The 12,398-nt window shown below is 35.6% G+C and overlaps 1 protein-coding gene across 12 annotated transcripts in view; it reads left to right on the top strand.

Moving 5' to 3' along the window:
• IFT88 (intraflagellar transport 88) overlaps window positions 1–12,398 on the top strand; it is a 128,510-nt gene that overhangs the window by 85,841 nt on the left and 30,271 nt on the right. For all 12 annotated transcript variants that reach the window (XM_063619014.1, XM_055245281.2, XM_055245280.2 and 9 more), the window contains 3 exons: window positions 551–701; window positions 1,925–2,040; window positions 11,313–11,365. In XM_063619014.1, coding sequence (XP_063475084.1) covers window positions 551–701; window positions 1,925–2,040; window positions 11,313–11,365 — 320 coding nt within the window. The remainder of the gene's footprint in view (window positions 1–550; window positions 702–1,924; window positions 2,041–11,312; window positions 11,366–12,398) is intronic.

Raw genomic sequence — 12,398 nt, 5'->3', positions numbered from 1 at the left:
GGAATATTTTCATTTCACTGAGATATCTAATATGTACAAAATAATTAGTAATTAGTCAAAAAGTATTGATATGAATAAATTATTTGTATATACACAGAAGACTTAGTAGGTACTAAAAGGAAGCTACAAAAAAACCACTGTCCTTGGGTTTATAATCTAATTAGGGAAAACTCACAGGAAAAACACATGAAAATAATTCCCTTAATATGCTGAACATGTTAAGAAAGAGAATAACTGGATGCAACATTCAGGACATTTTTATTAACGACAGTTTTTGGACAATACTTTGAATAATTCTACCAGAAATTTGGGAGTTGATCTTAGTGGATAGTAATGAAGGAAAAGGGAAAGCAGGCTATACATAGGGAGCAAGAATGTTACCTCCACGGTACTGCTGCATTCCATCTCCACCCCTGAGATATGCAGAGGAAACAGTATACAATAGCACATTACTGTAGGCTAAGAAATATTGTTTCTGTAATGTTTTTTAAGTTTGCTTATTGATTAATGAATTTAGAAAACATGTTTTCCTTAACTGACATTGCATAAGATATGAATTAATGGAAAATCCCAGTCAAGCTATTGAATGGCTAATGCAGGTGGTCAGTGTTATTCCAACTGATCCTCAAGTTTTATCTAAACTAGGAGAATTATACGATCGTGAAGGAGATAAATCTCAAGCTTTTCAATATTACTATGAGGTAGGTGTGTTATCTTAATTTTGTGTTTTAGCATTTTATGAATTGTTATAAAGAAGGCAGCAAGGCTTTAAAATTTTAGAAGATCTTACCAGTTTTAAAATGATTTATTTAAAATAAGGCATTCTTGGAAAATAAAGTTAGTTTTTGTTTTGTTTTGAGATAGAGTCTTGCTCTGTCGCCCAGGCTGCTGCACAGTGGTGCAGTCTCGGCTCACTGCAGCCTCCTCCTCCTGGGTTTAAGCAATTCTCTTGCCTCAGCCTCCCAAGTAGCTGGGATTACTGGCGCCTGCCACCATGCCCAGCTAATTTTTGTATTTTTAGTAGAGGAGCGTTTCGCCATGTTGGCCAGGCCAGTCTCGAACTCCTGACCTCAGGTGATCTGCCTGCCTCAGCCTCCCAAAGTGCTGGGATTACCACCACTCCAGGCCTGAAGTTAGTTTTTCACTTGTTTTAATGAAAAAATGAAATAGGGCTGGGCATGGTGGCTCACGTCTGTAATCCCAGCACTTTGGAAGACCAGAGTGAGAGGATTGCTTAAGACCAAGAGATCAAGAACAGCCTAGGCAACATAACAAGACCCCATCTCTACAAATAATAATAACAAAAGGACAGGCCTCGTGGCCCATACCTTTAATCCCAGCACTTTGGGAGGCCAAGGAAGGCAGATTACTTGAGGCCAGGAGTATGTGACCAGCCTGGCCAACATGAGGAAACCCTCTCTCTACTAAAAATACAAAAATTAGCCAAGTGTGGTTGTGGCATGCCTGTAATCCTAGCTACTCAGGAGACTAAGGCACAAGAATTGCCTGAACCCGGGAGGCAGAGGTTGTAGTGAGCCAAGATCGCATTTACTACATTCCAGGCTGGGCGACAGAGCGAGACTGTCTTAAAATAATAATAATTAATAATAAAAAGAAGTACAAATTCATTTTTCTCTTGAGGCACGATTTCCATCTCTTTTATTCTTTTAAATATTTAAATTGGACTCAGCTCATATATTGTTATATCAAAAGTATTTATAGATAATTGAAAAGTATGTCAAGCAAGGTTAGGTTTTCTAAATATTATATAGTTTCAGAATTTACAAAGTATTTAGGACAGCTCATACTCCTTTATTAAGAAATTTCATATTGGATAAATTTATTCAATAGGTAAAGTATTCAAGAAGTAAATTATATGTTGCCATTGAAGTTGTATTGTTACATTCCATTTTTTTTTTTACAGTCATATAGGTATTTTCCTTGTAATATTGAAGTCATTGAGTGGCTTGGAGCCTATTACATTGACACCCAATTTTGGGAAAAAGCTATTCAGTACTTTGAAAGAGCTTCTCTTATACAGTAAGTAATCATTAGGATTTTATGTTTAGTTAATGTCATGTCTTGAGTTTTTTTAATCCCTAGAATTAGTATCTGATAGACCTAGTAAATTCAAGAACAGATGTTGATGGACATTCATAAATTATTTTTGTTTGTTTGTTGTTTGTTTGAGATGGAGTTTCGCTCTTGTTGCCCAGGTTGGAGTGCAATGGTGCGATCTCGGCTCACTGCAACCTCTGCCTCCTGGCTTCAAGTGATTCTCCTGCCTCAGCCTCCCGAGTAGCTGGGATTACAGGCACGTGCCACCACACCTGGATAATTTTTTGTATTTTAGTAAAGACAGGGTTTCCCCATGTTGGCCAGGCTGGTCTCGAACTCCTGACCTCAGGTGACCCACCCGCCTGAGCCTCCCAAAGTGCTGGGATTACAGGCATGAGCCACCACGCCCAGCCAAATTATTTTTATTTTATATTTTATTCCATTTTATTTGGTCTTTATTGTGATAAATATATTTCCCTTTGCATAGAATTTTTTAAATATCCTCTTTAAGATACTTTTCTTTATGTATTTTTCTTTTTTTTTTTTTTTTGAGACAGAGTCTCACTCTGTCGCCCAGGCTGGAGTGCAGTGGCGCAACCTCGGCTCACTGCAAGCTCCGCCTCCCGGGTTCACGCCATTCTCCTGCCTCAGCCTCCTGAGTAGCTGGGACTACAGGTGCCTGCCACTGCGCCCAGCTAATTTTTTGTATTTTTAGTAGAGACAGGGTTTCACCGTGTTAGCCAGGATGGTCTCGATCTCCTGACCTCGTGATCCGCCCGTCTCGGCCTCCCAAAGTGCTGGGATTACAGGTGTGAGCCACCGCGCCCGGCCGTATTTTTCTTACTCACACCTCAGCAAACAATTATTGTTTCTTTATCAATCAGAAAATGACTATCTCAGTACTAGGACAAAGTTTCATCTCTAAAAGAGTCTTAATACAAAACAGTTTTGTTGGTTTCAATTTATAATTGATATATATTAAAAATTAAAATGTTTTCAATGTCTTTAAGTTCATATCAGAATGTGTTATACATATCTGATTCAAAACAATTCAGAAATAATTGGAATACATCATCTTCTGCCTTGTATTTGGCCATATTGAATTTTAAGATCAAATGCCCCTTAGAATAATTTGAATGATAAAGAAATGCCTAATAAGTGAAATGATTTCTGTTTGGAATTTGTATTAGGCAATTCATTTTTGTGATATTTATTTCACATAAATTTTTTTTGAGAATTATAAAATTAATTACCAAGGATGAGGAGATAGTTTTAGTTTAATTATATCTTTAAGATTAAAGCTATTTCAGTAACACACCGTGAGCTTTTTAATTACACTTAATACTACTCTAACATTAGCCATTAGTTCACGCAAGACCCTTCCTTCTTTGAGGCTCAGTCCGCCACTGTTCCTTTTTTAACTCGTGTTTGTGAATGTCAGATGTTGATTAACAGTCAGTCCCTTACCTAGTCTAGCTTATATTCTTCCTTTTCTTTCCATCACTATTCTAGTCCCACAAGTTTTGACCTCCCTAACTCCATTGATCTTTACCCTCTCTGTAGTTCAGTCACCTGACTCATCTGATTGTGATTATCACTAACACATTTACACCAATAAAATCTTTTTCTTTTTTTTTTTTTGAGATAGAGGATGGAGTCTTACTTTGTCACCCAGGCTGGAGTGCAGTGGTGTGATCCCGGCTCACTGCAACCTCTGCTTCCCAGGTTTAAGCGATTCTTCTGCCCCAGCCTCCAGAGTAGCTGGGATTACAGGCACATGCCACTGCACCTGGCTAATTTTTGTTTTTGTTTTTGTTTTTGTTTTAGTAGAAATGGGGTTTCACCATGTTGGTGAGGCTGGTCTTGAACTCCTGACCTCAAGTGATCCATTCGCCTCAGCCTCCCAAAGTGCTGGGATTACAGGCGTGAGACACCACGCCCAGCCTACACCAATAAAATCTTAAGTTACAATAGCCAGCTGTCTGAACATAACCTCTTATCTTTCCAACTTCCATACTCCCTATTTTCCAGTGCATTTTTCTTTGGTGATATTGAGACCTCCGTTCTTGACCTTCCCCTTATCTTGCAGTCTCAGCCTCCTGACTTTAATTCTGAGCTTATCCATACTAGATTGCTTAATTGGTCACATCTTTTCCCTTTCTTGCTAACATTCTGGTTTTTTTTCTCTCTCTCTCTTGCCTTACTACCCCATTTATTCCAAGAGATTTCAGTTCTTAGGTTATTCCAGCCATTGATTCCGTTCCTTTACACAGGCTGTGAAGCACTGTCAGAGGTAAATTATGTAACCAGGTGAATTGATGCCACACAAATCTGTGTGATATGAGCACTACTCATCAGTCTTAAGTATTTCTCTCCCTCCTGTTTCTCTAATCTCTTCAATTCCCTGTGTATTTTATGCCTCAGTTTCCCAGAATATAGAAGCCTTTTTTAGAAACCTTCCTAACATTTCTCTCCCTAGTTTTCTATAAACTTAGTTCCACTTGCACCTGCTGTTATCTCCTTCTCAGTGACAGAAACTTATCCAATATATATTCATTATATTACATCTCTTTTGAGCATTTGTTTTCTATACCATATATCTTAATTTTCACATTTTCTCTTTTTTACATGCTAAGCTTTGATTTGTTTTGTAAGTTCTACCTCTACAATAAAAATGTAGGCTTTTTGAGAAGTGAGAGTATTAGTTCTTGTGTCACATAGTTCTTTACGTATTCTTTAAATATTCTTTACATGTCAACTTGGCATATAGTTGAATTAAATTAAATTTCTTTTTTTATTATTTTTTTTATTATTATTATACTTTAAGCTTTAGGGTACATGTGCACAATGACTATCGCAAGGATAAATTAAATTTCTTTACTGTAGAAACTCCTTGCCTTGCTGTATCTCTTAGATTTTTATGGTTCTTAATAATATGATGTTTTGGCAATTGGTTTAAGCATAAACTGTTGTTTTTTATTTTCTTCACATTCATAAATCATGTCTTAAAGTATCAAGAAATCCTAGTTCTGACTGGTCCACTTAATGTAATTCCATTCTTGAGCAGCATTAGGTAATGTTCTTTAATATTGATTGTGATGATGATTATTATAAGACACCATCAAGTGGACCAATTATGCATTATGGGAATTCCAGAAGGGGAAGAGAGAGGGGAAAGGGAGGAGAGAGACTATTTGAAGAAATTATTGCCATACTTCCCAAATTTGAGGAAAGACATGAATCCAGAAGTCTGCACAGGCCAGTGAATTCTATGTAGGAAAAACCCTAAAAGATCCACAATGAGACACATTATGATCAAACTGTCCAAAAACAGAGAGAGAATCTCAACAGCAACAAGAGAAAAGTGGCTCATCACATACAGGGACCCTAAGTAAGATTATTAGTAGATTTCCCACCAGAAACCTTGGAGGCCAGAAAGCAATGGAATGGTATAGTTAAAGTCCTGAAATTTAAAAGCAAACAAACAAACAAAACACAAACTGTCAACCAAGGATTCTGTATCCTGGCCAAGCGTGATGGCTCATACCTGTAATCCCAGCACTTTGGAGGCCCAGGCAGGCGGATCACCTGAGGTCAGGAGTTCAAGACCAGCCTGGCCATCATGGCAAAGCTCTGTCTCTACTAAAAATACAGAAATTAGCTGAGTGTGGTGGCAGGCACCTATAGTCCCAGCTACTCAGGAGGCTGAGGCGTGAGAATCACTTGAACCCAGGAGGCGGAGGTTGCAGTGAGCAGAGATTGCACCACTACACTCCAGCCTGGGTGAAAGAGCAAGACTCCGTCTCAATAAATAAATAAATAAAATAAGTTTTTATTGTTCAAGTGAGATTGTTATAAGTTTCAGATGTTAATTATAATACCCAAGGTAATCATTAGGAAAATAACTAAAAAATCAAATAGTACACTATAAAAAAGTATTAGGAAAATAACTAAAAATCGAAATAGTACACTAAAAAAAATCAGCAAAATACCAAAAAAGGGTAGTAATGAAAGAATTGAGGAAGAAAAAACATATAACACATGCAGAAAACAAATAGATAGCAGAAGCAAATCCTTCTGTGTCAATAATCACATTAAATATAAATGTATTAAACTTTCCCATTAAAAGAAAAACTTAGCAGATTGAATAAGAAAATCAGGGTCTATTTATATACTGTCTACAAGAGATGCACTTTAGATACAAGGACACAAAAGAGGTTGAAGGGAAAAGGATTGAAAAAGATATTCCAAACAAATATTAATGGTAACCAGAAGAGAGCTGGGAGGCTTTATTATTGTCAGACAACACAGGCTTTAAGTCACAAAAGGTTACAAGGGCCAAAGAATGATGCTATATATTGGTAAAAGGTTCATTACTGCAAGAATGTACAACACTTAAAAACCCAACAGAGGAGCCCCAAAATATATAAAGCAAAAATTGATATCATTAAAGGGTGATATAGACCTCAATATTAGTTTGAGACATTGTCTCAATTTACAATAGTCAAGTATTAAACTTTCAAAAATGTGTGTTACCGTCTGTGAACCTCACACAGAAGATAAATAAGAACATAAAGACTTAAGCAATGTATAAACCAGGTAGACCTAACAGTCATACACAAGACACTGAACCCAACAACAGGAGCCACAACTTAATAAATTGAAAAGATTGAAGTCATACAAATTATCTTTTTCTGTCATAATATAATGAAACTAGAAATTAATAACAGAAGGAAAACTGGAAAATTCACAAGTATGTGGAATTAAAGAACACACTCTTAACTAGTGGATCAAATATGAAATCACCAGGGAAGTTAGAAAATAACTGAGACAAGTGAAAATGAAACACAATGTACTAAAACTTACAAGATGCTGCAAAAGCGTCCCTAAGAGGGAAATTTATATCTGTAAGTACATTAAAGAAGTAGAAAAATCCCAAGTTAGTAACCTAACTAAACACCTTAAGGAATTAGAAAAAGAAGAGCACTTTAAACCCAAAGATAGCAGCAGGAAGGAAATAATAAAGGTTAGAGCAGAGATAAATAAAATAGAGAATCGAAAAGCTGTAGAGAAAATCAACAAAACCAAAAATTGATTCTTTGAAAAGCTCAACAAAATTGACAAATCTCTAGTTAGAAGGACTAACAAAAAAAAGAAGACTTAATTACTAAGATTAGAAATGCAAGTAGAGGCCTCACTACCAATTTTACATAAATAAAAAGTTATAAGAAAACAACTTTGCCTTAAATTAGATAACCTAGATAAAATGGTCAAATTTGTAGAAACACAATCAACCAAGCCTAACTCAAGAAGAAATAAAAAATCTGCATAGACTTAATAACCAGTAAGGAAATTAAATCAGTAATAAAAAATATTCCAAGAAAGAAAAGCCATGGGCTACATGGATTCACTGGTGAATTCTGCCAGACATTTCAAGAAAAATTCACACCATTTTTTTTCAAACTCTCCTAAACATTGAAGAGAAGGTAAACACTTCCTAACTCAGTCAATGAGGCCAGCATTATCCTTATCCCAAAGGCAAACAAAGACACTACAAGAAAACTACAGACCAATATCTTTTGTGAATGTAAATGCAAAAATACTCAACAAAATACTAGCAAACCAAATTTAGCCACATATTAAAAGAAGTACATCATTCGCAAGTGGAATTTACTCCCAGAATGCAAGGATAGTTCAACATATGAAGATCAGTCAATTTAATACTTCACATTGATAGAATGAAGAAAAAACCCACGTGATCATCTCAATTAATGCGGAAAAGGCGTATGACAAAATTCAACACCCCTTTGTGATAAAAATACTCAAATCAGGAATAGAAAGAACTTCCTTAACATGATAAAGTATTGTATGGAAACTCACAGCTAACAGGATACTGAATGGTGAAAGACCAAAAGCTTTCTTTCTTAAGATCAGAAACAAGGATGCCCACTTACACTGCTTCTGATCAACATGGTACTGGAAGTTCTAGCCAGAGCAGGTAGGCAAGAAAAAGAAATAAAAGGCATCTACATTGGAAGAGATGAAATAAAAATTAACCTTGTTCACAGATGACATGATCTTATATGTAGAAATCCCTAAGGAATCCACATAAAAATCTTAGATGTAATAAACGAATTCAACAAAGTTGCAGGATACAAAATTAACCCACAAAACTAGTTGTATTTCTATGTATTTGCAATGAAAAATCCAAAAAGGAAATTGAGAAAAAAATTCCATTTGCAGTGGTATCAAAAAGAATAAAATAATCAGGGATTAATTTAGCAATGAAGGCAAGAGACTGTCCCTTTTCCATTGAGTGGTCTTGGCACCTTTTGGCACCTTTGTTGGAAATCAATTTAACCATATATATGCGGATTTATTTCTGGATTCTAGATTCTATTCTGTTGGTGTATATATCTGTCCTTCTGCAGTAGTACCACACTGTTTCAATTATTGTAGCATTAAAGCAAATTTTAAAATCAGGAAGTATGAGTTCTTCAACTTTGTTCTTTTTCAAATTGTTTTGGCTATTCAGGGTTCCTTGAGATTCCAAATGAATATTAGGGTGAGTTTTCCTATTTTTGCAAAAACACCATTGGGATTTTGATAGGATTGCATTGATGTTATAGATCACTTTGAGTAGTATTGTTTTCTTAAAAATATTGTCTTTCAATTCAAGCACACACATGCCTCTCCATCTATGTCTTCTTTAATTTATTTCAACAATGTTGTATAGTTTTCAGTGTATAGTAAGTATATGCCCAAAGGAATTGAAAGCTGAGGCTCAAACAGATCCTTATACAAACATGTAATTTTAAGCCCATAATTTTGAGCCTCAGCTTTCAATTTACAATAGTCAAAAGTAGCCTCAGCATTATTTATAGTAGCCAAAAGGTAGAAACAACCCAGGTGTCCATCAACAATGAATAAACAAAACATGGTACAGTAGTCCACCTTTATATAATGTTTTGCTGTCCATGGTTTCAGTTACCCTCAGTAAAGTACAATAAGACATTTTGAGAGAGACAGAGACCACATCTACATAATTCTATTATAGTACATTGTTTTATTTTATTAGTTATTATTATTAACCTCTTACCATGCCTAAGGTATAAATTGAACTTTATCATAGCTATGTTTGTATAGGAAAAAAACATAGTATATATAGGGTTCAGTAGTATTTGTAGTTTCAGGTATCCACTGGTGATCTTGGAACATATCCACCACTGATAAGGGGGGACCACAGTATATACATAAAATGGAATATTATTCCACTATAAAAAGGAAGTTCTGTTACATGCTACAACATGGAAGGACTTTGAAAACATTAGCTAAGTGAAAGAAGCCAGACACAAAAGAACAAATACTCCACTTACATGAAGTGTCTAAAATGGGCAAATTTATAGAGCTAGAAAGTAGATCAGAAGTTATTGGGGATTGTGGGGAAGGGAATTAAGAGTTACTGTTTAATGGTTGCAGAGTGTTTCTGTTTGGTGTCATAAAATGTTTTGGAAATAGATAGTGGTGATGGTTGCACAACATTGTGAATGTGATAAATGCCACTGAATTGTACACCTAAGAATCGTAAATTTTGGCAAATGTTATGTTGTGTATGTTTTATCATAATTTTAAAGAATTAATACACTAAAACCATTGTATTGTGTCCTTTAAGTGGGTAAATTGTATGGTATATGAAGACTATCTCAGTAATTCAGCTCTTAATAAAAGGATACATACTGCCAGGTGCAGTGGCTCATGCCTATATTCCAGCACTTTGGGAGGATGAGACAGGCGGATCGCTTGACCTCAAGAGTTTGAAACTAGCCTGGGCAACACGGCAAAAATCTCTTTAAAAAAAAGTAAAAACTAGCCTGCCATCACAGTGTGTGCCAGTGGTCCCAGCTACTTGGGAGGCTGAGCTTGGGAAGGGGAGGTTGCAGTGAGCTGAGATCATGCCACTGCACTTCAATCTGGGCGACAGACTGGGACCCTGTCTGAAAAAAAAAGAAAAAAAGTTACATACTATATGATTGTATTCATTTAAAGTTCAAAAACAGGCTAGATTGACAGTATTAGAAGTCATGATACTTATCTTTATAGAGGAAGGAAGGTAATGTATTCAGAAACATAGATAATAATACCACATGGTAAATGCAACGCTAAGTGATTCTAGGGTGTTAGGAGAGCATATGGAACAGTCTATCCATGTGGCATTAGCAGAGAGTAAAGAGGTTGGAATGAGCCTCTAAGCAGACGTGGTGGTGTATACAAAAGCCAGAAGTCTAGCAAATGCAGGGGATACAGGGAAGTCCGTGCTCCTGTGTGAATTTGCTGTAACATGAAATGTTAAGCAAGGCACGGTGGGAGATGAGTTGGAGAAGCAGAAAAGATCTAGAAACTAGATAAACTGGGTTAGAATCTTGGATTTAGCATGTAGGTGGAAGGGAGGTAACAGGTTTTAAGGAGGGAAGTAATGTGGTTAGATATGTATTTTATTTAGATCACAGTGGGTGGCCGTGTAGGCAATGGATTTGAAGTTAAGTAACTTGCCCCAGTAGCAGGGCTGTGATTTAAAGCCAGATCTATCTGATTCCAGTAGGTAGGTTTGCCATCAAATCGAGTAGGAACTGAGGTTTTCTTTGAAGCCATCAGGCTTCTACTTAGAAATGAGATTCAAAAAAAAATGAGACGAGCATAAATTGTTCCCTAGGTGTTTCTTCCTTCAGATCTTGCCATACTGAGATATTTTGAACAGAAGTATTTAGAAATCCTGGTTTTGGTTATTTATTTTAGAAAAGAATTTGATTTCTTTTTAATGGACAAAAGGATTGGTAGAATTTTTTTTACTCTCTGTTTAGTCGAAGCCTGATTCTTCAAACACTAGATCAAAAATTGCTTCTCAGGTACTAAATTTGCAAGCAAGTGTAAGTATTATGATAAAAGATTATAGCAAAAGTAATGATCCTTTAAGTTTAAAGTAGAATGCAGTGGGTTTTAACCAAACAGGTTAAGTGGTTCTCATATGAATATCTAAATAAAGGTATGAACTAGAGGAACTTTGAAGAACACTTAAATTTATATGTCCTAATATAAATATGACAGGCAATACTGAAGGAAATTATATATCTGCTGTTCTCAATAATAATGATCTAACAAAAGGTCAGAAAGTAATTGTAAAATAGTAGATACATAGCTTTATAAAACTGAGCATCACAGATTTTTTTATCTCTAATTTCGTCTCATTTATTTTATAGGCCTACACAAGTGAAATGGCAGCTGATGGTAGCTAGTTGTTTCAGAAGAAGTGGTAAATGCTTTAGTTTTATTCATTTTATAGATACTTTGCTTCTTTCCTTTTAGGTAATTATGCATATAAATGTGTTCCAGTTGCATATCTGTTTTTTAAAACACTAACCTTTTATAACTGTACATATTTAAAGCATTGTATGAAAAACACCATAATTACTACGTACAAAAAAGTTGTGCTTACAAAGTGGGTATTAATCATGTATTCCAATACTTGTCTTAAAAACAGATTTATTATTTCTAGCCACAGAAAAAAATAGGCATACTGTATACATTATATTTCCATTTTCTACTCAGTTGTTTCTAAATGTCCTGTGTGCTCGGCCAAATTTATGACACTTGAGAAGCCTGAGAAAAGCTCACACTGAGACAAGTGTGACTATATTTTTTTTTATACCAAAGATCACTGGCTATCTTGGTTTGTGTTTTTGTTACTGCTTTTATTAAATTCTTGCTGATGACACGTCCCGAAGGATAGAGATGCTATTAGTTTTAGGCTAACTGTGAAGTGAATAATATGCATAAAATATCAAAGATCAAGCTGGGAGAGAAATGTGAACAAATTTATAATCCCTCTTGTAGAGCATAAAAATGACCCAGGAAAAGAAAGTATTCAATCTAAGGGAAGAGGGAAGCACAAGTTTTGAAAGTGTTAGCAGTTTGTTCTCACCCAGTTTCGGGGGAGGTTTCCTTCTTTATCTCTGTGAGCACCTTCAGAATGGCATCAGAAATGTTTTAATACATAACTCAATGTATTCCTCAAATCATTTTGGGGGGGATCTGTAATTCCTATTGAATGTACAACATGACTATACTATATACATCCAATTTATATCAACACGAGTTCTCAATTGCCTATGTTCATTTCAACGTCAGTCATACAGAAAGTATATATATATATATATATATATATACATATGAACTATTCTAAATGATTTAAAGACATAGCCTGCTTCAGTTATGGAAGTACAGGTTAGAAGCAGCAGCTAGCATTGAGAACTGGCTTTGTGTCAGATGCTTCCTGTCTCTATTTC

The sequence above is a fragment of the Symphalangus syndactylus genome, chromosome 15, assembly GCF_028878055.3.
Source record: "Symphalangus syndactylus isolate Jambi chromosome 15, NHGRI_mSymSyn1-v2.1_pri, whole genome shotgun sequence".
NCBI classification, from domain to species: Eukaryota; Metazoa; Chordata; class Mammalia; order Primates; family Hylobatidae; genus Symphalangus; species Symphalangus syndactylus.
Note: the sequence above shows the minus strand (reverse complement) of the source record. Positions and strands in the feature narration are given on the sequence as shown.